The sequence below is a fragment of the Colossoma macropomum genome, unplaced genomic scaffold, assembly GCF_904425465.1.
Source record: "Colossoma macropomum unplaced genomic scaffold, Colossoma_macropomum, whole genome shotgun sequence".
NCBI classification, from domain to species: domain Eukaryota; kingdom Metazoa; phylum Chordata; class Actinopteri; order Characiformes; family Serrasalmidae; genus Colossoma; species Colossoma macropomum.
This window is the reverse complement of record NW_023494787.1, coordinates 38916918-38942333: the sequence shown is the minus strand read 5'-3', so window position 1 is coordinate 38942333 and position 25416 is coordinate 38916918. Positions and strand designations below refer to the sequence as shown.

Sequence of the window (25416 nt, the reverse complement as noted above, 5' to 3'; positions counted from 1 at the left end):
GTGGGCCATCTGATGGGTTTTGCCTGGGTCCCACATGGGAAAACATTCAGTGCAGTTGGGCTCTAATTAGGCAAGCCCAGTTTGGTCTTTAGTGGGCAAACGCATGGGCTATGTTTGGGCACTGTTTGGGCTACCCATGCAATTAACTTTAAACTAACTTTTACATGGACTTGCCCAAGTGGGATTATTGTGGGTTTTTGGGCTCCCCATGAGAAAACATCAGCCTTACATGTCCAAGCCCAGGTGTGTTATTTCTGTACCTCCCCATGGGTTGTTGTTGGGGCCTGTATGGGCTATCCATAAATCTAATTGGGTTTTAAATCAAACAAAATATTTGGGTGTACTTTTTGTATAAATTTTATAAGCATCATTAAATATATAAAAGAACATTTTTAGCATATGTACATGACTAAAGTTTTCAACTAATCTGGACTAGACCCGAGGGACTGTTTATGGGAAGAGCGGAGTTTCCCTCTCGCGCCTTTTTTCTCCCCTCACTGCTGACGGACCATCGCCTTCAGAGCAAACAGTATACAGGTATGTTTTCTGTGTTACTTAGCTACTATTTCTAAAAATTAATGAATGTTATTTGGAATATTACATGAAACCTAACAATATAAGATTATTCTGTAAACCAATTTGCATAATGCGTTTACTTAGCCAAGCATTAAGTTAGCTGAAAGTCCCAACACCACCCAGCAACGGGGTATCTAGCTAGCTAGCTAGCTTTCGAGTGAACTTTCCAGGCTAAGTATTTATTGGTGCTTTTTAGCTTGGTCGCTAAGCAGCTTCAAAAAGATATGCTTTCAAGTGACATATTGACTTAATTTTGACAGTTTGTTTCTGAATATAGGTTAAGATACCTAGTTTATGAACACCTTTGCTTAGTAACGTTAGCTGAAAAATTAGTTAGCTAGCTACTTAGCTAGCTAGCTAAGTACTTGCTCTTTCTGGCTGATGCTGCTGGCCATTGCTAAAACGCATACAATAAAACATCTGATAAATACAGCAACAGCGAGTTATGAAATAAGGTATACTTTCAAACAATGTTACTTTAAGAATTCATAAGTATAAGACCACATGCATCAGTGCTCCCCTTAGAAAATGCCGGTTTTGGGGCGGCTACAAGCTAACTTGCCATGACTATAACTAACGTTAGCGTAGTCTGTATGATACGCCAAGGGCTACGGTTGCTACTTAATTTATGTAACTCATATGTTTAAATATAGCTAACGTTAGCTTGGCCAACATACTGTTGTGATTATGGTACGTGCAGCGTGACTGGCAGAAAGACTACACTGATGAAAGTATGTGCATTAGCGGCGCAGAAGTGGCCTGATGAGTTCAGTAGCTGTTCGGTTCGGTTTCGACATAGCAGGAGAACGCCAGGAGCTCTGTTTGTATTTTTCTCAACATACTCAGAATTGATTAACCTCAGTTGTCAAAACGCAGATAAGGTTTTCTTGAATCAAGAAATTAATCTGGATATGCAGCGGAGAGGTCAGTCAACCCGAGTTCACTAGTGAAAGGTTTGTTTAGCCAGCTTTCTGGGATACATAGGTGGCTGTTTGGCTTGAATAGACAGAGACACGACGACATGGGTGAGAGTTATGCTGAAAAATGTTTTTTATCTGGTAACTTGCATCGTCTAGGCATGTGCATTTAGTTTTGATATTCCAAGAGTTAACGGATTTGGTCAACGTTAACTGCGGAGAAGGACAAAAAATGCACTTTATTGTTAATGCATCGTAGGTCTTACAAGTCTGGTGATCTGGTGTTAGCAGGCTGATCAATCAGTAGCATGAAGGAAACTGCAAGCTGCAAACAGGGGTGTACATTTAAAAACGTCTTATTATTTAAAATGCCCATGAAATTATATTATGTGGTTACTGTATGTTAAACCAGTAATGGTTTCCGTGTCTGATAAAGCTAGAGTTATAGAAGCTGCACTAATGAACTAACGCTACTATTAGAGCGTGCCAACGTTATTTTATTGAGGTAATATTGAGAGTAGAAATCTTCTCATTGTTTTTTAGTTATAGCTAACGGTCTCCAAGATAAATCAGTCTAGGCTAGTTAACCAAACGATACAGTCCACTGCCTCTGCATTCCGAATCACGTCCTTAACAACGTGTCCTGGGCAGCGCGCTCGTGGTGGGCAAAAATTAAGATCTGCTGTATTGCTTACCTAAATGCAACTATGAATTATGAATAAAAACAATGTACTTTAATAGTTATTTCTGATGTCCATTCCCAATATTAATATATAATGTTTTTCAGGAATTAACCCTGAAACCCGTTAACCCAATTTGAATTTACAGTGGTTTTTGCATTCAAGGAATTAAATTAAGCAGTAGAACTTCACTCACATTCACATACCTCTGAAAGTGAATGTATTTACCGGGTTTGCTGTGCATGCAATTATAACATACTAAATCATAAATACAAGCAAAACTGTTGCATCCCTATGGAAACTTAATGCTGATTTGCTGATTTTTAGTAATGCTGTGTTATAATTAGAGATCCACTGTGTTAACCAAATTTTTAGACCATAGCAGGACATGTCTGATTAGTAAAGGTGACATGTTCAGTATTGCACAGGCATAACATATAGAAAGGCAAAGCATATCGTTTTTAGGCCATAATGTGGGATATTAAATTAAATCCTATTCTCCATTCATAAGGTTTAATGACCATATTTTGTTCAACACTAGAAAACAGGAAACTGTCCAGTTCAGAATCTGAAGAAGAAGAAGCAAATGAAGTCTTTAAACCACCACCTCAGCCACCAAGGAAGCTGCTCTCTGCCTTTACACAAAGAAATGATACAAGGCCTTCTCCTGTAACGACTCCAGTTCGACCCCCACTGCAGACATCAAGGGATACACCTCTCATTGAGACATCAAATGCGAGGCATGATGGTTTGTTTGTTTGTTGAGTTCTTGCAGTACTTGAACATATAAAAGACACACTGAATGTACATGGAAGAATGCCACAGACTCTTCTTAGGCAGCAGGACAAAACATACTTTGCTCCCTCACTACCAGATGGTGCCAGATGTCCAAGCTGTTATTAGAATTAGAGAATCAGGAGTTTCTCAGTAGTGTGGTGAGTAATACACTCACTTTTAATTAAAACGTAAAAAATTGTGTGCTTGTAAACACGCGTGTGCAACACACATATTTGTTATCACAAAGATGGCTTTAAACATTCTTTAACAAATTCCTGATTAAATGTTCTCCAAAATCCTCTAATTCATTAAGTGGTGAAAGTAGCAGAATTCACTAATTAATAAAGTGTTGATAGAAATGTATGTGAATTAACAATTAGAGTGAGAGCTATTTAATTAAAACAAAGTTGATTTAATGAAATATTAACCATGTTTTATTTTTCATCACTAAGGTGTCTTTTGTATGAGGATGTTAAATATTCTTTGATAAAAGAAAGGTGATGAAAATGCGTGTAAACTGACAAATAAAGTTAACATTAATTTATTAAGTTTAGTTTTTTTAAATCAAGTAACAGTTAATTTTATCAAGTCATATAATTATCATAATATTTTCAATTCCCATGCATTTTTATGGACTCTCTTTAATTTGGTTTTATTTTTTGCAATCCCATCATTAGTTAATTTTTGTTACTTTCATCCTAATATTATTCAGGTCTGTGTCCTGGGTGAAATAGGTGGCCGAACAGTCGATGAAGCAACACAGAGAATGATGGCTTTTCTCATGGCTGATGAACTGGCTTGTCAGTACAGTTTTGTTGGTCAACATGGGAAGAGGCAGTTCCAAGGGCTTCATCTGTTTGAAGTGTTTTATGGTAAGAGCTACTGTTATATGGGAAGTTAGTCAGTTAGTCATAGAGAACCCCTGGTCTGCACATTTTGTGTGTTCTTGCTCTAACATACCCAACTCAGGGAGTCGCATATTAATGAGCAGATTTGTTGGATCAGCTGTGTTGACCACAGGGAAAATCTAAAATGTGAAGGGCTGGGAGCCCCCAGAACTAGGATAAAGAAGCCCTAGTACATTCATAGTTTTTTTAACAGTTTGGTTAGCCCCACACTTAACAGGATTTCTTCTTTTTTTAGTAGCCTAACTAAGTACTGAACATTATTTTGTTTGATCTGTATAATAAAATTATTTCTGGTCAGTAGCCTTTTACATTGTAATTCAAAAAATTTTTGTAAATAATAATTTCTGTTTAAATGTGTGAAATGCTTTAATTTCAGGTTGATAAACCTTTTCACCACCTGCCTCTGTTTTGTCTGGTTTTTCATCTCTCTCAACAAGGTGCCCCTAAGAGGAGCGCATTAACACAGAACATAAACCGAAAGGATGCAGAAAAGGCAGTTTCTAAGTGGTCCAGTGGTACTTGTGATCGTGGAGGTAATCGTGCCATCAGAGCAGAGCGTTGTGTTCACAGAAATTCTGAAAACTCTGACAATCCTTGAAAAAGATCACATGGGCAGCATGTAGAATGGTCTGGGAAGTAATACTTTGAGAATTTTGTTTGTGGTTTGAGAAGAGAATCTGTCATATTGAATGATACGTTTTAAGATCTGTTTGAGTCTGTCAAGTAACGGTTTCTGGGAAGTAATACATTGAGGATTTTAGACTTTTAATGATTTCTGATTACTTGTTAAATGATAAATACTGCTGCATACATTTACAAGTGGATGTGAAATACAAAAATGGTTTAAAATTTTTTTAAACATAAAGGGTAAGTTTGTGACTGCAGATCAGATAGAAATTAAAGTTCAGAGTTTTTTTTTTAATTCATATCTTTTTTTTTTTTTCAATAGCTAAAAAACAAATGATTTAAACAGCAGTTAAAAAGCAGCTAAATGGCTTGGTCATAAAGTACTATTGTGTTTGACAGTATAATGAGAATACTTGAAAAGCTATGTTTTTAAATGTCTTTGGTTTGACTGCTTACAATCTGTGAAGATATAGTTAATGGGATATAACATGTAGAATGGCCTGTTTTTTCATTTTAAATGTTACATCTTTAAGTCTGTTGTTTTAGGGACTTTTTAATACTTGTTATGCAAGACTGGTTACTTGTTATGGATGGAATTTATAAAATGTTGTTAATGTTTTAAATTTAAAGTTAAGTTTATGACTTCATTTGCTGTTGAAGGAGAGTACAAACATGTATACATGTCCTTTTCCTCTTTAGCTGTAAAACAAGTAATTAAACAGTGGTTAAAGGTGAAAAAAGCAACCTGAATGATTTTGTTTTTAAATAAGTGTCATGTGACTGAGAGTTTGCTCACCAAAGTTGAAAATGAAATGTATGTATTACTTGTGAAATGAAAAGTTTATTGGATTATTTACAAGGTTATTTAAACATTACTTTTTTAAAGAAATATTCTCTTGATCAGTATCTAGCTATGTTTATAATAAATACATTCAAAGTAAAATGTTTTTTTTTTGTTTTATATACTATGTTTGATATATTAATTAAACATTATTGTTCAAATTCTCAATATCAATTGATTTTATTGCATTCCTTGCTTTTTCAATAGGGCTGCATTCTGAAAATGCATGGTTATTGCATCATTGGACTCAATTACCACCAGTTCGGTTTGCCTAGGATTGTCTTACTCTATTCCCATAATAAACCTATATAAAATCCAACTTCCTTCAAAAGGCATATAGACCCAACATTCTGTCCACTTTGAGTGCTACTCAAAGACCTCTCATGGAAACTGAGGACAAAATAAGATAGGTCTCAAATGGACCCTCTCATGGTAGCCCATTATATAGTGCACATAAGGGGCCCAGGTATCCTCAGCTCAGTTTGCCAGCAAAGTTCCTGGTCTGTGCCCATACTCAACACCTACTTGGGCTCCAAATGGAGGGCCCATATAAGCCCAACATACACTACCCATTATGGTCCCACACTGTACCCATTTTATACCCATCTTTAATCTATATGGCCTGCTCTTCAAGGGGCCCACGTGGAAACTGAGGACAAAATGAGATGGGTCCAAAATGGGCTACCATGATGGGGCCCATTACGTAACGCACATAAGGGGCCCAGGTATCCACAGCCCAGTTTGCCAGTGAAGGTCCCAGTCTGCGCCCATGTTGTACCCATGTAAAACCCACTTGGGCTATAAACTAAAGGCCCATATAAGCCCAACATACACTACCCATTATGGTTCTACATTGTACCCATCTTATACCCATCTTTAGCCCACATGGACTGCTGCTCACGGGGCCCACGTGGAGACTGAGGACAAAATGAATTGGGTCCAAAATGGGTAACTTTGTTGGGGCCCATCATTTTGCCCATCCTAAACCCACATGGGGCCCATATAGATATGCTGGATGGGAGGGTTATACTTCAAGAAAGTAGATCAGTTAAATTATGGGCAACATTTTTAGACAGGTAAAAAGCCCCATCCAAGACATATCCTACTCCCAAATACAGCAAAGATAAGCTCCAACATGGACGTAGTATGTGGATGAAATAACTAGTTATCATAATCAGTAATGCATTACAATTATCATTTGTATTGCATTACTGATTCAATTATGGCAGAACAAAGGACGCTCAACAAGCTGTTAGCCATCTTGGACAACACCTCACACCCCCTGCATGCTACACTGGATAAACAGAGAAGCACATTCAGTGGCCATCTGTTACAGCTGCACTGTGTTAAAGAGCGCTGTGTGAGGTCTTTCTTACCCACTGCTATAAGACTCTACAACCAGTCTCCTTAGTACAGAGACGGTACTGATATCCTGCTGCCTGAACTGTGCTGAACCACATCACTGTATCTCCTCTCCTGTTAATACACACTGTACAATCTATCTATCTATCTATCTATCTATCTATCTATCTATCTATCTAACAGGCTGGAATTATAGGGAACATTTATACACAGCTGTATTAGGCCTCTAAATGTTGTCCATAATTTAACACTGATCTGCTTAGATCCAAAGTAATTGCTAGTGCATCATAGGTTTATATGATTATATATTTCATTCACATATTTAAAAATAATATTAAAAATAAAGATATTCCCCTTTAAAACTGCATTGACAACAACAGCTAGAGTAATATGTTTGTCCCAATCAATAAAGCAATATTTATTATAAATGTAGTAATTTATAAGCTATCGTGCTATTTATGTATGTTTGTATTTATGTATGTATGTATGTATGTATGTAAGTATGAATGTAATTATTTATTGAATTATTTATTTCGCGTGTTACACCATGCCGAGATAAACACGCCATAATTGAGATTTCGTGAAATACATTATTTGTAAATGGAGTAAACAGTAAACAATCGTACTGATGAAGACTTTTTGTACTGTTCGTCGCCGATTGGGTGAATACAGGCGGACGTACAACCTTTTTGAACCTTTTCGCTTGCCGTAGTCCCAGTGTAATTTGGGGTTGGTTTCTGTTCAGTGAATGTGTGCAAACAGAGACCTGATTTGTCAGCGCGGACGTGTAAAAACAGGGTGCGGTTTACTTTCACAGCTAAACTGCGCTGCAGACGGAGTAAGGTCAGAGTCATATGGTTGCACTTCCCAGCAGTCACAGAGAAAGGCAACAACAGGTAAATTAAAATCTTCGCTTTTAATAACTGTGGGATCTGCTGATGTAACTTTACATCCCTTACGTGAAGCTTTTGTTCCTCAATATATGCCTTTTTATTTAGTCAAGCTTTTCGGTGGATTTTTCGTGTTTTGATTTTGATAACGTATTCTGTATGAGCCTGTTGTAAGAACTAAGTCTTGTTGTAATGCTGCGTTCAGCGTTCACGTTTGCGGTAGACGGACGACGACGAACCGGATGTTCCATTGCTTTTAATGGAACCACAACGGAATTTTTTTCTCAGCTAATGCGGTCGACCGCAAGAACCGGATGTTGATTTTTTTTTGGAGAAATGGACGCCAAACGTATCATGACATAAACAGATATCAGATTATCATACAATATGTATATAAAATAGGAAATGTCTTCTGTAGCATCTTCAAGTAGGTCTAACTGGCAGTCAAATTCCTTACATTTGTAGTCTTAGTGAATTATAAATAGAGTGAATATCAGAGTCTGAAACCATGTACATATGAGATGTGAATTCGTTTTACTGTAGCATTTTAAATTAATTCATAGTCAAAATTGTCCAGTCATTTGTTTGTATGTGTGTGTGTGTGTGTGTGTGTGTGTGTGTGTGTGTGTGTGTGTGTGTATAGATATATATGTATGTGTGTGTGTGTGTGTGTATATATATATATATATATATATATATATATATATATATATATATATATATATATATATATATATATATATATACATACATACATACATACATACATACATACATACATATATTAACGCAATTAACGCAGCTGGGTGTTTACTTCCTGTGGCGGCTGACCTATGACGAGGTGTACCGCCAAACCGAACCATCCTGGCAAAAAGATGGATAAGGACAAGGATGGCGTTTTAGGCCTAAAGTTTTACTTTAAAAATTTGCCTGATGGAACTTTGGAGAAAACGAAAGTAATCTGCACCATTTGCAAAGCCGAATTTAATGACCACAGAAGTAATTCGTCTTTGACACACCACCTCAAAGCAAAACACCCTACCGAAACTACCTCTTCGGGGCCTCGTCAGTTAACATTACAGGAGTGTGGTACTCATGGACGAATAACGAAACCTGTGAGTGAGAAGGTAACTACTGCTTTGGTTAACTGGATAGCTAAAAACTGCCGCCCGATTAACATAGTAGAAGGTGATGGACTGAGGGAAATCAATCGAATTGCATCAGCAGACACCTCTTATAATCTGCCCTCGAGAGGAACCATCGTTTCAAGAATGCACACTTTGTATGCGAAAGCGAGAGGTCACGAAGGATGAACATGCTTGAGCAAGCAAAGTGTGTCGCTCTCACAGGGGACCACTGGACTTCGGTGAGCAATGACAACTACTTGGGCGTCGCAGAAGAATGGAACATCACGGAAAAGTTAACTACACTTGGCACTCACAGTGCTCGTAATATGGTTGCATTTATATTTTATATATTTTTTTGAAATATTTTACATTTAAAAAAAGCCCTAATATACAAATATATATGTGTGTGTGTGCGCATATATATATATATATATATATATATATATATATATATATATTGTGTGTGTGTGTGTGTGTGTGCGTGTGTGTGTGTGCGTGTCGCTGCTGTCGGAACAAAACCTTGTATCTCCATTCTTGTAATTTTTCAGTTTTTGACATAATTTGAAAATGCCAGTTGCTCTTTACATTGTCTGTTAATTTCATGACGAATGGACCAAACAAAATGGCCCAAAATGACTTAGAAAAAAGTCTCGTTCCATTGACTTCCATCAAAAGTTTCCTTCTGGAAAGATATTATTTCTGTTATCACGTTTGTCAATATGATGTAATAACAAGTAAAACTGATGAAAGTGTCATTAAATGCAAGGGTGCCAAAAACTGGGACACGTGTATTCGAGAGAAAAAATGAATAAATACAAAAGATTTGAGAGTTTCATGGACTATTTGCTCTTTTTTTTTTACCAAAGGTGTTGATGGTTCTGAAGGACAGTGGAAAAACAGATTTATAATGTGAAATAAGAGCAAGATTAGATTAAAATATTTGTATTTGTATACCAGAAATGCGGTAAAATGTTTTTGAAAAAATAAAAAAAACAAATAAATTTTCAAATGAAAATCAAAGCACTAGAATTATGAGTAGTTCATCAAACACACACAGTTTACTAGTTGCTCCCTGTTTGTTTGTGGAGATATTAGCAAATTTGAAATCTTTTAACAACTTTAACTTTGCAACAGGTACTAATGTGCATTTTAAGTAAGCAGTGTTCCAACAATTTCATCTTACCTAAACTAAAGAAAGGGAAAAATTAAATCTTTGTTTTATATCAAGAAAAATATAAATTATTATTATTGCATTTATCAGTCTTAAATTACTGAGATTGTGAAGCAATAATGTAAAAGATGGACATTACAATTTTTAAGCATACTATGTTTTTAACTAACAACTCAGGAAATCTCAACTGCGCTTACAGGCAGTAACTATAAGACATTTTGTAGTAAAGATAACAAACATGAAATATCCAGTCACACTGTTTCATCAGCACCATTCATCTGGATACAATTTCACTTTTTATTTGAACAAATAAACATTTTAGTTGACAATTTATTCATCCATTATACATTAGTAAGTAAGTAGAGCGTCACCATTATAAAATGGCACATCTTAATCATGTGTCAATAACATTGAACAAGGTGAGAATTTTGACTGTTCTATAGCATTTTTAAGTAATTAGCAATCACTTCATATATTGTAGGTGTATGATAAGAAAGAGACTCTTAATTGATACCTGTTGGTTTTACGGACTACTTATTAGAAATTACCATTTACAGTGTGTTCAATTTTACTTCTTATTAAAATATAATGACAAATTTTGGTTGCCAGTTATTTAAATAAAATCCTACAGTAAAATCACTTCATAATTCATATGTACATAGTATAATAATCACTGAATTGATATGTTTGTTTTATGATAGATAGATAGATAGACAGATACTTTATTGATCCCGAAGGAAATTTAGCAGCCAGTAGCAGTCACACAACACAGGACAGTAATAGAGCAGTAAAATAGCTTTTAGCCCAACTGGACAACACAGCTTTTGTTTTTTTGCCTTTTTAAGCCTTGTTTTAACTGCCAATTTTTGTATCGGTCTGAGCCTCTGCACTACCCCAAACTACGGACTATGGACTGCTTGTTTTATTTAATTTAAATCTACGAGTTGTTTTTTGGGCCATGCCTCCCCTCAGCTCTCCAGCTGGATGTGATGGCTGTGCACGGCTGAGCCAGAAGATTAGTGAACTCGAAGGAAGAATCTCTGTGCTCTACCAGATCAAAGACGATGAGGATCTCGTCGACTCCTTGCTAGCTACAACGCAGACGATCAGCACCGGGCCAGACGGCATACCTCAGACTCAAGTATTTCTGTAGTTTTGGGTAGAAGACCCAGGACCAGCTCTCCATCAAAAAGAAGTAACAAAGAAGTGGATGGTTTTATTAATCCAGACAATCAGATTTTTATTGATCCAACTCCATTTACTTTACACTCACGAAAAAACTCTGTAGTAAATGCTATAACAGATCTTGAGAGTTTTAAAAACAGAAAAGGTTTAGGCATAATTCATCTTAACATTAGAAGCCTACTCCAGAAGGATAAAATGGATCAACTTAAAGTCCTGATTGCACAGTCTAATCCAGATATTTTAATACTAACAGAGACCTGGCTTAGACAATCTATAAGTGATGAAGACGTGGCTTTAAATGATTTTAATCTTTATAGAATAGACAGAGAATCAAGAGGAGGCGGAGTAGCTACTTATGTAAGAGTAACTATACAAGCCACCTTATTAACTGCAGTCTACAAAGAAAAATACTTAGAGTTCCTAGCTCTGAAAGTGTCCCTTGGGAAAAATAACTCTTTTATTTTAGCTGGGATATACAGGTCTTGATGCTCTTGATGAAATAGCCACTCTTTTATCACAATATACCGCTTCTGAAATGCTGGTCCTCAGGGATTTTAATCTTAACTGGCTTTCTAATGTATCTGATTACTTAAAGGAAATGTGGAAATCTCACCCTCACACCATTAGTCATGGAATCAACACGCCCAAATCTGAAGGATCCCACCAAATCTACCCTACTAGACTTAATTCTATCCAATAAAATGGACAAAATTACTGCCTCTGCAGTCTTTGACCTTGGTATTAGTGACCACTGCCCCATTGGATGCATTAGAAACCGTTACAAGAACAAAACAGGCTCCCGGATGGTGGTTAGAAGAAATTTTAGACATTTTAATGAACAAGCTTTTCTATCTGATTTAGCAATGACTGAAATCCACCTTACACTAAAAATTCCAGATGTTGACTTGGCACTAAACCACTTTAGCAAATCATTTCTAATGGTGGTAAACAAACATGCCCCCCACAAAAAGCAAAGAATAAGAGCCAGATCAAGTCCCTGGTTCACTAGTGAAGTTTCCTCATAGCCTCATAGTTTAAAGCCAGAAATAAAGCTTGGTCCACTGCTAGACGCACGGGAGAGAGAGGCCACTGGCTCAACACAACTGAGAAATCGATGTACCTCTGCAGTTAGAAAGGCCAAATCAGATTGTTATCTGATTACCAGCTCTACAAACACTCAAAACTTTTGAAAAACTGAAAAACCCCTTAAAAACAATTCCTCTACCCTTCCAACCAACATTATAGGAGAATTATTAGTCACACTGGTTTTAAACAATCTCTTTATGGCCATAGACAGGAAGAAGCATTGTGCTGCCATTTTTTTATTGATTTATCAAAAGCATTTGCTACAGTTGATCACACTCTTCTTTTAAACTGGTTTTAAATGCTTTTTTAATCTTATTTTTATCTTATTTTCATTATTTTATTATTTATTTGTTAGTTTATTATTATTCTTATTTTAATTATAATTATTTTTTTATTTGTCATTTTAATACATTTATTTTTGATCTTATTCTCCTTTTATTTTGATTTGATTTTATTAACTTTTACATTTTTGCTATGTTTTAATTACTGTTGTATTTTTATGTATTTTTTTTTTTTGATTAATGTTTCACTTTTTTATACTTACCTGATTTTGAGTCTTTATTTATTAAATTTACTTTTATTATTTGATGTGTTCTTACACATTATCAATGCCTTGCTCTGAATTAACTCGGCAGCATTGTAAATGAGGGGCATCCTCAATGTTCTCCAAGATTAAATAAAAGTTGATTGATTGATTGAATAGTAATAAGGGTGAAAACAATATAACAGGAAGAATAAATATTAAAAATCCTATCTACAGGCATATATACAAATAGAAAAATACAAAAATCTGTAATAAAATCTATAACCTGAGATGAAAAAGGCAGTGCAATAATGACTGTACAAGGAGGCTCAGGTAAAGGCATATAATGACAATACTGAATATGTGCATATATTGGTACCGAAATAAAGTGTCTAGGTGTGGAGTGTCCAGATGTGCAAGATGCGCATTAGGTGTCCATAAGTTCAGATGGATAAAATAAACCTATGATTTAACATGAGATTCAGATTCAGTCCTCATCTCTCCTCTTCCCTCTTCTCTCTTCTCTTCTGGCCCCCCTGGGAAGAGTTGAAGAGCCTGATGGCTCTGGGGACAAAGGATCTCCTGAATCGGTCGGTTGAGCAGCTCTGTGACAGCAACCTGCCGCTAAGCATGCTCCTCTTGTCCATGATGATGGTGTGCAGTGGGTGGCCATCATCCTCCATAATGGAGAGCAGTTTGTGCAATGTCCTTCTCTTGGCCACCTTGACCACAGAGTCCAGTTCCACACCGACCACTGACCCCGCTTGCCTGGCCAGCTTGTCCAGTCGCATCTCGTCTCTCTTTTTCATGCTTTCTCCCCAGCACACCACAGCATAAAAAAGACAGCTGGCAACCGCAGTCTGATAGAACATCTGCAGGAGCTTCCTACAGATGTTAAAGGACCTCAGCCACCTCATTAAATAGAGCCGGCTTAGCCCCTTCCTGTACAGGATGTCTGTGTTGGCTGACCAGTCCAACCTATCATCCAGTTGCAGTCCGAGATACCTGTAGGTCATAACCCTCTCCACTTCACATATCTCAGACTGCAATGGACTAGTTATTTGGAATCACCATTTTATGACGTGGTGAATTTGACTTCTGATTCCAACTAAGTGCTTCTTTTTCTGAGGTTTGCATGTGCTGTGACTATTACTGCTAAGACCAGCATAACCTCAGGACTGTTTCTGTTCTTACTAAAGCTGTGCTGAGAAACCAGGCCAATCGAGTCTTGTTAAATTTCTAAGAAATTGTGGGAAATGTCTTTAAAACTTTATCTTTCAGGGAATTCTAGCACGAAAACTGATACAGTAGTATACAAAAATGTTATCATTTATGACCTAAAATATATTTTTGTCCATTCTGCCCACCTCCCCACACTGATATAGTTTTCTTTTTTCCATTGTAGCGTTTTTTTTCTAACTTCTGTCTCATTGTTTTGTCTATTTCTGACATATTATATACAGAGATAATACAGAATTAACATATAATAATTAATAAAATACACTTGTTGAAGTCTAATGCAAAAATGTTGTCTATATGTACCAGAGAGCCTAGTATCATTCCTTCATGCTAAATGTATGTAAAAAGTCTTACATGCACGTTTTTCTGTATAATAACATCTCTCTCTCTCTCTCTCTCTCTCTCTCTCTCTCTCTCTCTCTCTCTCATAACTTTTTCCTTTTAGCTCAGCTGGTGTGAGAAGTGCTAGCAATGCATGTTTTTCAATGCATGTCTTGATGGGCTTGTCAGAATGAACAAGAACATTTCATCAGAGAGGGAAAGGTAAAGATGTACAACTTGACTTTATTTTAAATTGTTAGAGATATTTGATTTAAAAAAAAAAAACAGGAAACATATGATTATTTTAAACAATTGTAAAATATAATTACATTAAGCCAAGTGTAGTCGATCAGCCAAGAGATTCTTGGTGTCTGAATTTTGTCTCTTTATTTTTGCACTTAAGATGCTAGGATAGTGTAGTTAACAATGTTGTCTATTTTACCTAGACTAGACTGTAGTAGTGTTGTCTTTGACAGGCTTCTATTATATTTTTTTAATTGAATGAATTACATTCAGTACAATTTATAAATAGCAATATTTACAAAAATGAATATTTCTATTTATTACATTTTTACATTTTATATTTATTAATTTGTGTATTTTTTGTGTTATTAGATGCCAACAAGTTAAATCTGAATTAACTGGGGCCTACACAGAAGGTATGTGCATATGTATATACACTTTACTATATATACAGTTTGAATCACGTTTGTCAACGTTCAAATATTGCTTTTTTTTATTTTAAAGAAATAAAATTATTTACCCCCCAAATCACCATACAATCCGAAAAATAAAGGTTCTCAAATGGTTTGTGGCTTGGACGTTTTGTTCTTGAAACTTTAAAAAGATTCTACACATTCACATATCTTGTTTATGAGCAATGCCATCAAAAAAAACACTTCTGGTTGCCTAAAGCAGCTTCAGTGGATGGAAATAAGACATGTGAGTGTGAAGAATGCCAAGATCTATTTCAGATGCTTTATTTTTAAGAGTGTATGGTAATTTTGGGGGTAAATATTACACCAGTCAGATCAGCACACCTTACTTAGCCTTTCATTCTTTGTTAATCTTTTTTTTATAGATGGCTGTGTGGATCTTGCTAAAGCTGCCAGTGTTGTAAAAAGTCGTTCTGGAACTCTGATTCCTCTTGTGAAACCGAAGAGCTATCATATGAGAGTGTGCGGGCAGGACGACACAGTTTACGCTGGAAATGAGGATCAGCTGGAAGCCTGGGAAGATCACTACCTGCCAGAGAGGATGGCGATGGAGGTGATCGGTGCGATTGATGACTTCCCATGTGAGGCATTTGATCGCCAGTTGGTCCTCTTGCTGTGTGAAGATGGAAACATCTACGCCTATGAAGATGAAGTTCTGCACCTCGTAGCCAGAAGTTTAAAGGAGCTGTTTGAAAGTGGGATGACCTTTCCTGGAACAGAGTCCTTCAACCTCGGCGAATGCTTTGAGGATTATGTAAGTCTATATATTTTCCTACAAAGTGGTGAGGAGCTGCTCTGCTCCTGCAGTGAGAATAAATCTCTGCTACCTAGACCAGTGGTTCTCAACCCTGGTCCTGGACCACCCCCTGTCGTACATACTTTATTGTTTTCTGTGCTCCAACACCCTAATCCAGTCATCAGTTAACTAACAGGCCATCTTGAGTTGAAGTAGGTATGCTTGAGCGGTGGAAACACTAAAATGTGAAGGAGGAAGGAGGTTCTTCAGGACTAGGGTTGGGAACCACTGCTCTCGACTCTTAAACTGACCTGTTGTGTTTCCCAGACGGAAGAAGAATACAACGAAATGATGGAATGTGACGAAATTAAGGAAATGAGAGAGGAGCACAAGAAGTTCAGAGAGTCTTTGGAGCTTGAGCTGCTGGAGTCCCTACATGAGCTTAAAAATAGACAGGTATTTTTTTTGAATGTGTAAGTACTATCAGGGAGAGAGTTTTACATCATTTCAGTTGTTCAATGCATTCTGTTTTTCTTTCTTAAACTGATTTTTCAGACAGAAAAGGAATTAGAGGAAGAGGCAGTATGGTCCAGGAAAACTTCAGACAACTTTACCATCACCATACAAGACTGCTGGGACCTTGTTCCTCGGCCACCCATGCCAGTTGTTCGTTGGACAAAATCTGACCCATCATCAATCTACTCACGCTCACACACATGTCACAATCATAGCCATTATAACTGTAAGGTGGCATGTACAGGTTCCTAAATGGTTTAGCATCCCACATACTTTATACAGTATGGGCTATACAGGTCTATACTGCCAGGCACTTCTGCACTTATTGCAATATTTCAGCAAAAAATCAAAGGCTCTGTTTGGATTGGATTAAAATCGCCATTGTAAGATGTAAATTTTTAATGTAATTGCAAAATCATACTTTTTTTGTTAACAGGAGGTCCACTTGCTTCCTTTGTTGATTAGTCAATACATGATTGTATCTTTTCACATTACTACAATGACAATGTGTATATTACATAATACATATGGGTGATTGCTGGGTTCTTTCTCTTACTTGACTACCTTCCTTTGTATGTTGATTGTAGTTCACTTTTACTTAAAGTAAACTTCTGTGCACAGACAACATATTGCAATTATAAAAATGCACACATCACATTAAGGGGGAAAAATGCATCCTTATTCCTAAAATGGATTTTTAATTAGGTCCCCAATTGACTTGAACAGATCCTGCATTCTTAACCTGATCTGAAGAGTGTGGAGTCGCACACTGCACAAGCTTCAGCCCACAAAGGACCATTTCACATGGTAAAGGTTGGTGATATTTACATATCATCTGCACTGTGAGACTGTGTTCAGCCATCATTTCAACACATTGATTAAAGACGTCCTTATTGTGCTGTTCCTTTACACCGCCTCAGCTGATGGAAACCGGTGCATCTCAGAACTGTGCAGGATCACGGTTCTCTCAGCCAGTGGACAGTGCCATGGTCTGGCTGAAAAAACTGCAGTCCAGTCACCGAAACGTCTCACAACATTGAGCGAAAGTAAAAGTTATAGCTAGATTAATATCCATCAAAGATCTTTGCTGCAGTAAGTGAGGCACTGTTCTGCAAAAAGTCATTTTTTAAGTGTAGATGTAAAAAGGTAATGTAGACATTTAAAGAACTACCTTCTGCAGAACAGTGCTTTACTAACTGCAGCATAGTAAAGATCTAGTTATGTTATCTAGCTGTAACTCTTACTTTGTTGCTGCAGTGAGGTAGGCACTCTTCAGTGAAAAGCAGTTTTTAATGTAAATGTAAATAGTTCTGCACAGAAAAGTGAAATAAAAGCACTGTTTTCAAGCAGAATTTGATGTATTCATCTGCAGTTGATTGTTTGAGGAAAAACAACTCTCTGGAGAAATTATAAACTGCTTAGATCATTTGAATTTAAATCTTGTACTACTGATCTATCCCACCAGCAGCCATGATGTAGGCCTGGAGTCTCCAGTGGTAGGTTATTTGTGTGAATGAGGCGACCCATGTTCCATCTGAGCCATTCCATGAAATGAGTCCACATCATTACCTGACATATGTAAGAGACAAAAATCTACTAATAAAAGTTTTTTAAGATTGAATATATTCATTCAAAGTTTTTCAGTGAGTGTATGTAAAATGTTTATTGTAAAATAAAAAGCAATTTGTGTGTGTATGTACACAGTACAGTGCACAATTCTTAGCCACCTATATGTGTGTGTGTGTGTATGTATATATATATATATATATATATATATATATATACACATACATTAATATATACACATATATATATATATAAATTATATATGTGCACATATATATATATATATATACACAGTATGTTACAGTAAAAAAAAAAGAATGTCATATTTTGAAAAGCCATAGTTGATATTTTGAGTTAGTTTGCAATGTTTAGTTCCAGAATGTCTCCTGAACTTATGCAGCCATCACATAGATTTGTTAAATTTCAACACCAGCACACTTAATTTAACATCATAAAGCACTGATTAACAAAACTAGGTGATGAATAATAACTACAAAAAATACTGGGCTGGAAAGGTTTGGAAATGGTTAAACAGAAACACAGAGACATACATAAAATCACTACTTATTGCATTAATGCAATGATTTCTTAAACATTTGCCATGCTCAAACGTACCTATTTCCACATTAACACAACATATATTGATTGAATGTAAAAACTTTAATTTGAAGATAAATATAATAATTTATCTGTGACCGTGAGTTTTACTTTCCATCCTGCTATAACAACTTATTTAATGATAAAAATGAATGTAATCATGTATGTCTTTAGGGTAGCTAAATTCAAAGGCTGGTAAATTTTGTTGTTAATATTGATAGTTTGTTGTTTTCCTAACCAGCTGTGTTTATGTCCACGCTGTCACTCAAAATGGAGTAAAACAGATTTTTTAGTTAAATGTCCATTGGTAATTAAGTTTTCATTGTAAAATAAAAAATACCTGTATTAGTAGGTCTAATGTTGATAACAAGCCGTGTCCACCCTGTCATATTCTCCTCTGTCACAGGTTCAGTGTGATGGGCTTGTACTTCTTGTTATTTGGCACAAAATATAAATATGCTTCCTGAGGTGGGATATCTGTAAGAGCAGAATGTAACTGAAACTACTAATGATAAAAAAGTGTGAGTTCTTTACCTGAAAACAGAAATTCAAATTAGCACATCCATTTGACACTGATTTCGTGGAATGACTCATCTGTTTGAGTAACCACAAGTCCTCGGAAATGGCGTCTATGTTGCAGTCCCCATTGGCTCAAGGTTACCATGTGCCCATGAAGTACAGCAACAAGATTGTTATAGATCCTGCATGATTTATGAAAACACCAAAAGGCTGTTCAAACCTAAGGCTATTTGCCTAATGTTTGCTTCAACCTATACGCATATAAATTTCATAATTGACAAAGATAGGCATACACCTATAATACAGAACAGAACTGGTATAGAAATCCACTCCTTGGAGGAAATGATCTTTCTAACACTTTTAATACTGTGTTAAAATTGTTATAGGCAAACTAAAATAGTAGATTTGTGTAGCAGTCTTAATTGTGAGATATAAAATCATTATTGCAAAGAAAAAAATCAGACTTTCAAGACAAAGTTTCAGCTGGAAGAAATATACAAATCAGTATCTGCTCCAAACAGAAAACATTAGATAGGAAAAACCTATAACCAAACAAAAGTGTTCTGAAGCAGTCAAAAATATTTAAATATAAAATATTTAGGATATCCTGCCTGAATTTCCAGAGCTCTCCTCCAGAAAGTTCAGTATTTACAGTTACGATCCAGTACCTGCTCCAGCTAAACAAACCTTCATTTAATTAAATCAGATTAATTCATACAGTGGCTGATGTGCAGCTCCTCTAACTATATTTTTCTTACCAAGATATTTAGATACTAAAACATTCTCTTTACTTTTGACTGCTTTTATGTTTCTTTACATTTGTTGTAAATTTGTACGGTATTTTTACTGGTAAAACACACTTACTGCCAAACAGATAAAAATACCATCAACCATTTACATATTACTGCAAGCTGATGACTCATGAATGATTTTCGCTTCTTGGAAAGTGAAACCTAAAGGTGCACTTAGGTGCGGTGTGGCAATTTTTTAAGGGGCGGAGAGCCAGATATCATGACTGTAGAGATCAATGGACTGTCTACATTCTGTTCTCCATTATTGTGAGGACTAAAAGATTCCTTTGTTGTCATTTGGAAATACAAGTTCATTGTTAAGTGTCTTCATTCAGGACATACATGTTCTAAGTTTTCTGCACAATTATCAGCTGTAGAGATCGACTGAATGATGTCTTTTTTTTCAGCAAATCAGCAAATGCAAAATAACAACGACAGAAGGAGGTGAGTCAAAGATTTGTGTCATATATGATTCTTACTACATACATTATGAAATGTGTCCTAAATGAATAACTCTAACTTGATTTGCTAATGTTATGTTATTTTTCAGGACTATTATCTGAATGTAATATTTGATATAGTTGTCATGTAGCATTTAATGTAACTATAACGAAAAGTCATACCTCCAGTATGCAAAAAGACCTTTTTAACATTGGGATTATTGATACTGTTGCCTAAACATGCTCCAGGAGATACAGTTCAGTTAAAAAAAATATTTTTACAAAGATTGTTGGTTCTCTTTTCTATCATGGGATGGTTGGAAGAGTGCAATCTATCTAATCTTGCTTCATTTTTCAGGAAACCCCCCAAAAAATACAGTGTAAATCGGGAAAATAACAGAGAAAGCTTGAAAACATGTGGTTTGTTGCTCATCCAGAAAATGATGATGAGAATTGCAAGAGAAGGACAAGGAAACAAGAAACTCTGTATGTACATGGACGAGGTAAGAGAGACATTCATTATTCAAGTATTATCGAGGAACAATTCATGTAGAGATACTGATAGAATGCACCTGTGAGGAAGTATAAAATGAACAGTTCATTTTAAAATACTCAAAGATAGGTGATTTAGTGCTACTTGGCAACCACAATCTCTAGTTGTTTAACAATGAAACTCAGGGGAACTCTGTACTTGTGTGAATTTGCAGCAGAGCAGACATTAGACAATAAACTCCAGAATTGAGTAAAAGCTGTGTAATCCATAACTGCAAGGATATAATGTTTTTACTAAATGTTTTATTTCTATGTGGATTAGATGCTTCACAGCATTTTCTTCCTGGGACACATCTATGAACACCGTTTGACTCCCAGAGAATTTTTCAGTCTTCCCAAAGTCCTTGAAACTGTGAGCAGCAGTTTTTCTGAGCCATTTAAGAAGTACAGCAGTCACCTGCCAACTCGCACACCCTTTTCCATTCTGCTGGACATGGTGAGTGCCATCTTGAAAAAATCATAAAAAAGAATGTAAATTTATGAAATGTAAGCATTGTAATGTAAGCTTGATTTTGTACCATTTGTGGCAATATTTGCAGTTTTTTTAAATAATTTATTTCATGAAATGATCGTGACCCTGTAACTTGTTTTGAATGTTGCCTAGTTAGTTCCTGTTTACACAATTGAGATCTTAACACATCATAAACATTGGGATGCTGTGCAGAATGTAATTAAAAATAGGATGCAAAGATATGCAAATCATGTAAACCATATTTTTGAAGGAAAATATTACAAAGACAATATATCAAATGCTGAAACTGAGAAATTGTTTTTTTTGAAAAATATATGCCCATATTGAATTTGATGCCAACAGCACATTCCAAAAAAGTTGGGACGGGGGCATGTTTACCACTGTGTTTCATCACCTCTTCTTTTAACAACGCTCTGTAAGTGTTTGGGAACTGAGGAGACACTGCTGTAGTTTTGAAAGTGAAATGTTTTCCCAATCCTGTTTGATATAGGATTTCAGCTGCTCATCAGTTTGGTGGCTCATTTGCAGTATTTTATATTTCATAACCCTCCAAATGTTTTCAATGGGTGACAGGTCTGGACTGCAGGCAGGCCAGTTTAACACTTGGACTCTTTTAATATGAAGCAATGCTGCTAATACATGCAGAATGCTGTTTGACATTGTCTTGCTGAAATAAGCAAGGCTTTCCCTGAAAAAGACGTTGTCTGGATGACAGCATGTGTTGCCAAAACATGTATATATCGTCCAGCATTAATGGTGCCTTCACAGATGTGTATGTCACCTATGCCATATGCACTAATGTACCCCTATACCATCATGAATATTGGCTACTGAACTGTGCACTGATAACAAGCTGAGTGGTCTTTAGCCTGGAGGACACAGTGTCCATGATTTCCAAAAATATAGTTATAGTTTTTCGGTGGTCCGTTAAAATCACATTTTTACAGCCATTTTTAAATGTTAAGGTTTTAGTGAACCAACAGAGCTAGTGGATTGGCTTGGGTTCAACTAGCTTCATCGCTCTTGGGCATTTAGTTTTCTCTAAAACATAACTGTCTTTCTTGAATAGTGTGCTTCCAGTGTGCTGTAAATTAAATTAAGGTAGATTCACGTTTAAATTAAAGGTTGATTCATGTTTCCCTGAGCCCCTGTCCCCAAGTACAGGTCTGCTTTTTAATACGCTTAATGAATACTTTGTTTGTTTTTTCTTAGATGGAGATACTGTATTCCACTAAAAGACTCAAAGAGGAACTTCTGCATCTGCTAAAGGAGATGAAATTCCCAAACCCTCTTCACAAACCAGGCAGTAAACAAGAGCAGTATTACACATTAGAGTCAACAGTAATCTGTGAGTGTTCAGACTCAGACTCACAGAAATATTATGGAGCGTCTCTTTGCTGCAGGAAAGGAGCTGCAAAAGAAATTCTGATTGATCTGTCATGTCTTCAACTTTGGCACAAGTATGTCTCTCACGCTGTCATGTCGTTTTCTTCTGGAGGTGGTGATGGTATAACATTCCCTGGGTCACTGAGATGCCAAGCATATGTAAGAGATCGGAAGAGAAATGTTTATGAAGAGAAACAGCCATGTTCAAATTGTGGACGAATGTTTAATCTACAAGATGCCAACCCAGATAAAGTAGAGTATCCCTTTGGTAACTGTGCTGAGACAGAGTGTCTGAGCAAACTGCTTATTAATAATCAATACATGCGTGAAAATGCAGTGATTAACAATCACACAGAGGAAAAATTAGAGGAACTCAGAAGTTCAACAGAGGCACGTTTGATAAAGCAGCTTGTCAAGGTTGGCATTGAAGTTAGCGATAATAACTTACTCTTTTATGATCCATTCCAAATGCAAACAGGAGATTGACCTAAGTGTTTATCTTCTGTTTTAGTGTTTCCAATTTCAATACATCTAATATTACATGGAAAAAGCAGTCCTGGTAAATGCCATCCACCAACGTAAATTGATAAATAACTGCATCATCAGTACTGACCGAAACAGTGTGATCATGCAGTAATCTGCTCTTCATGTTTATAACACCTGAATGCCTCAGTATTGTTCTATTTCTTGCACTACACTGTAAAAAATGGCTCCTCAGATCAACCTAAAAAAAATGACTTCATGTAGTAACAAGCAATTGAACTACTTTTATTCAACTCAAAAAATAGTTAATTTACTGGTTACCACAAGAAGTAATTTTTTTAAGGTTGATCTGATGAGCAGTTTTTACAGTGTACTCTTAAGCACATGCATTGTTCAGCATAGTTTCATAAACTGCTAGTGTATTTTTAAATAGACAGGACCCCTCCGTGGATAACTCAGAAGAAAAACTCAGCCAGTTTGGATCACATTCCATGTAGTTCCCGAACAATAAGCCTTAGTATGTAATAAGCGTGGGATTTTAAGGGGTTAACCATGTATGTTGTTTTTTCAAGATGTTGCTTAAAATACATCGTTTCAGTTTGTACCATAAATATACTGTAACTGGAGAATTGGTACTAGCAATGTAGTTCTAGTCCAGCCTAGACTTTCATTTGTAACAGGTCACTGTTGAACTAAAAGTACACAGACTAGATAGTATTTCTAAAATCTGGCCACTATATCAGTCAGCACATGCTTTTATTGTCTTTGGACAGAGAGAGAAAAACAAACAAACAAACAAACAAAAAAAAAAAACACGCACAGAAGTAAAATAAAATTATATTTTCCTTTAAAATGTTTCCTTTGGGTCTGTCAATGACTTACAAAATGATTGCAGACTTTTGATTTGATTCATGTACATTTTGGTTCTCAAAGTTTTTACAGTCTGGTAATCTCTCAGAGCCCTCACACCCCTCTTGCTCCTTATACATACATACACTCATAATTTTGCCATGATGCATAGACTTCTAAAAATCAACCCATCTTAATATATATTTTATTTTTTCAATGTTTATGATGTGATGACAACACACCAGATATACACTCTCAGAAAAAAAGATACTAAACTGTAACTGGGGTGGTACATCATTTAAGGTGCACAATTGAGCCTTGAGGGACCATGAGGGTATTTTTACATTGTACCTTGTTGTGTACTTATACAGTAGCCTACCTTTTGCTGACAGTGTACAACATTTGTTAATGTTTACCTTAAAATGAATAACACTTAAAAAATTAATAATGTTGGGGGTGTCTCTATATTACTGCATTCTAGGTTTAAGTAAGTCTGGAGTTTCTGTCAGAGCTCAGAGGGGCAGAGGACTGAACCTTCTTCATTTGTAATCATGAAGACTGCAGCATTAATATGAGGGCAATTATGTGTGTATGAGAGAGTCTGTGGCTATAAAACAAACAGTGAGGAACAAAATGTTCACTAACATGAGCTACAAACTACATCACACTATCACAGTAACATCCGCTGCTCAGAATTTAACATGTCAACAGCCAAGCACTGTTCACTGAGGCTTCAAACAAGCTTCAACTCACTAAAACCACAAACCGCATCAGCAAAAGTTTAACTAAGCACACGACTAACAAGCTTCATACAGACCTTAACAACAGTTATCAAAGTATATTCACTTCATTCACGCGCAAACAATAAACTGAATTAACTCCTTTGTTGGTGGTAAAGCTGTTAGAGCTTGAGTGCTGTTTCTGTCCTTTGTGTAAGGGAAGTACTACTAATTACTATGTAATTATGTGGCTGTCTGATTAAATGAAATAAAATGTCCAAAAATGAAATTAATGTCTAAATTTCTGATGTACCCCCACAGTCATTCAAAGTACCCCTGGGGGTACAGGCACCACAGTTTAGGAACCACTGCACTACACTAAACTGTGGCATTATATTAAATAAGTGAACAGTCTATATTGCTAATGAGGTTTGTTGTCGCTTAAATTACATACATGCATGGTTCAGGTTGGTTGCATGAAATATTTATTTCTTTTTAAGATTAATTTCTTATTTAACTATGTGTGTTGTTTTTCAAGTTGTTGCTTAAATTAGGCACATGCATCCTTTCAGTTTATACCATAAATATGCTGTAAAAGAACTGCTAGCAACCGAATATTACTGTAGCCTTGACGGCCATTTGTAACAGGTCAGTTTTGTACTGAAAGTAGACTGACTAGACAGTATTTCTGAAATCTGGCCAATATATCGTGGCATATGCTGTTATTTTGTTTATACAAGGTCAAGCAAACACGCAAGTAAATAATATTGTATTGTCCATTTAAAAATTTAATTTGGGTCTGTGAATAACTGCACACTAGTGACTTGATTAGTGTGTAATTTCA

General features: G+C 36.1%; 2 protein-coding genes across 5 annotated transcripts; both read left to right on the top strand.

Annotated features, from left to right (window-relative positions):
* The first annotated feature begins 7435 nt into the window (after positions 1 to 7435).
* On the top strand, positions 7436 to 17550 carry LOC118806025. Its single transcript, XM_036567273.1, has 6 exons — positions 7436 to 7584; positions 14355 to 14452; positions 14846 to 14889; positions 15312 to 15700; positions 16010 to 16138; positions 16238 to 17550. Exons 2-6 carry the CDS (start codon positions 14385 to 14387, stop codon positions 16448 to 16450), a joined length of 843 nt encoding a protein of 280 aa, XP_036423166.1. The 5' UTR covers positions 7436 to 7584; positions 14355 to 14384; the 3' UTR covers positions 16451 to 17550.
* On the top strand, positions 17343 to 24861 carry LOC118806024. 4 transcript variants are annotated; one of them, XM_036567271.1, is made up of 6 exons: positions 17343 to 17459; positions 17664 to 17776; positions 20079 to 20115; positions 20470 to 20614; positions 20926 to 21099; positions 22348 to 24861. In XM_036567271.1, the coding sequence occupies exons 3-6, from the start codon at positions 20090 to 20092 to the stop codon at positions 23005 to 23007; spliced, it is 1005 nt and encodes a 334-aa protein (XP_036423164.1). In that variant the 5' UTR covers positions 17343 to 17459; positions 17664 to 17776; positions 20079 to 20089; the 3' UTR covers positions 23008 to 24861. The 4 variants fall into 4 exon arrangements, with proteins under 4 accessions (XP_036423164.1, XP_036423165.1, XP_036423163.1 ...); XM_036567272.1 differs by having other exon boundaries at positions 17346 to 17459; positions 17667 to 17776; XM_036567270.1 differs by lacking the exons at positions 17343 to 17459; positions 17664 to 17776 and adding an exon at positions 18097 to 18882.
* The last annotated feature ends 555 nt before the right edge of the window (positions 24862 to 25416 follow it).

Coding starts and splice junctions, on each gene's coding strand:
- LOC118806025 (XM_036567273.1), top strand. CDS start 14,385: ATGTTTTTCAATGCATGTCTTGATGGGCTTGTCAGAATGAACAAGAAC. Junction 14,890..15,311: donor AACTGGGGCCTACACAGAAG/GTATGTGCATAT, acceptor TTTTTTTTATAG/ATGGCTGTGTGGATCTTGCT. Junction 16,139..16,237: donor ATGAGCTTAAAAATAGACAG/GTATTTTTTTTG, acceptor CTGATTTTTCAG/ACAGAAAAGGAATTAGAGGA.
- LOC118806024 (XM_036567269.1), top strand. CDS start 19,908: ATGGACTGTCTACATTCTGTTCTCCATTATT. Junction 20,116..20,469: donor AATAACAACGACAGAAGGAG/GTGAGTCAAAGA, acceptor TTCATTTTTCAG/GAAACCCCCCAAAAAATACA. Junction 20,615..20,925: donor TCTGTATGTACATGGACGAG/GTAAGAGAGACA, acceptor TATGTGGATTAG/ATGCTTCACAGCATTTTCTT.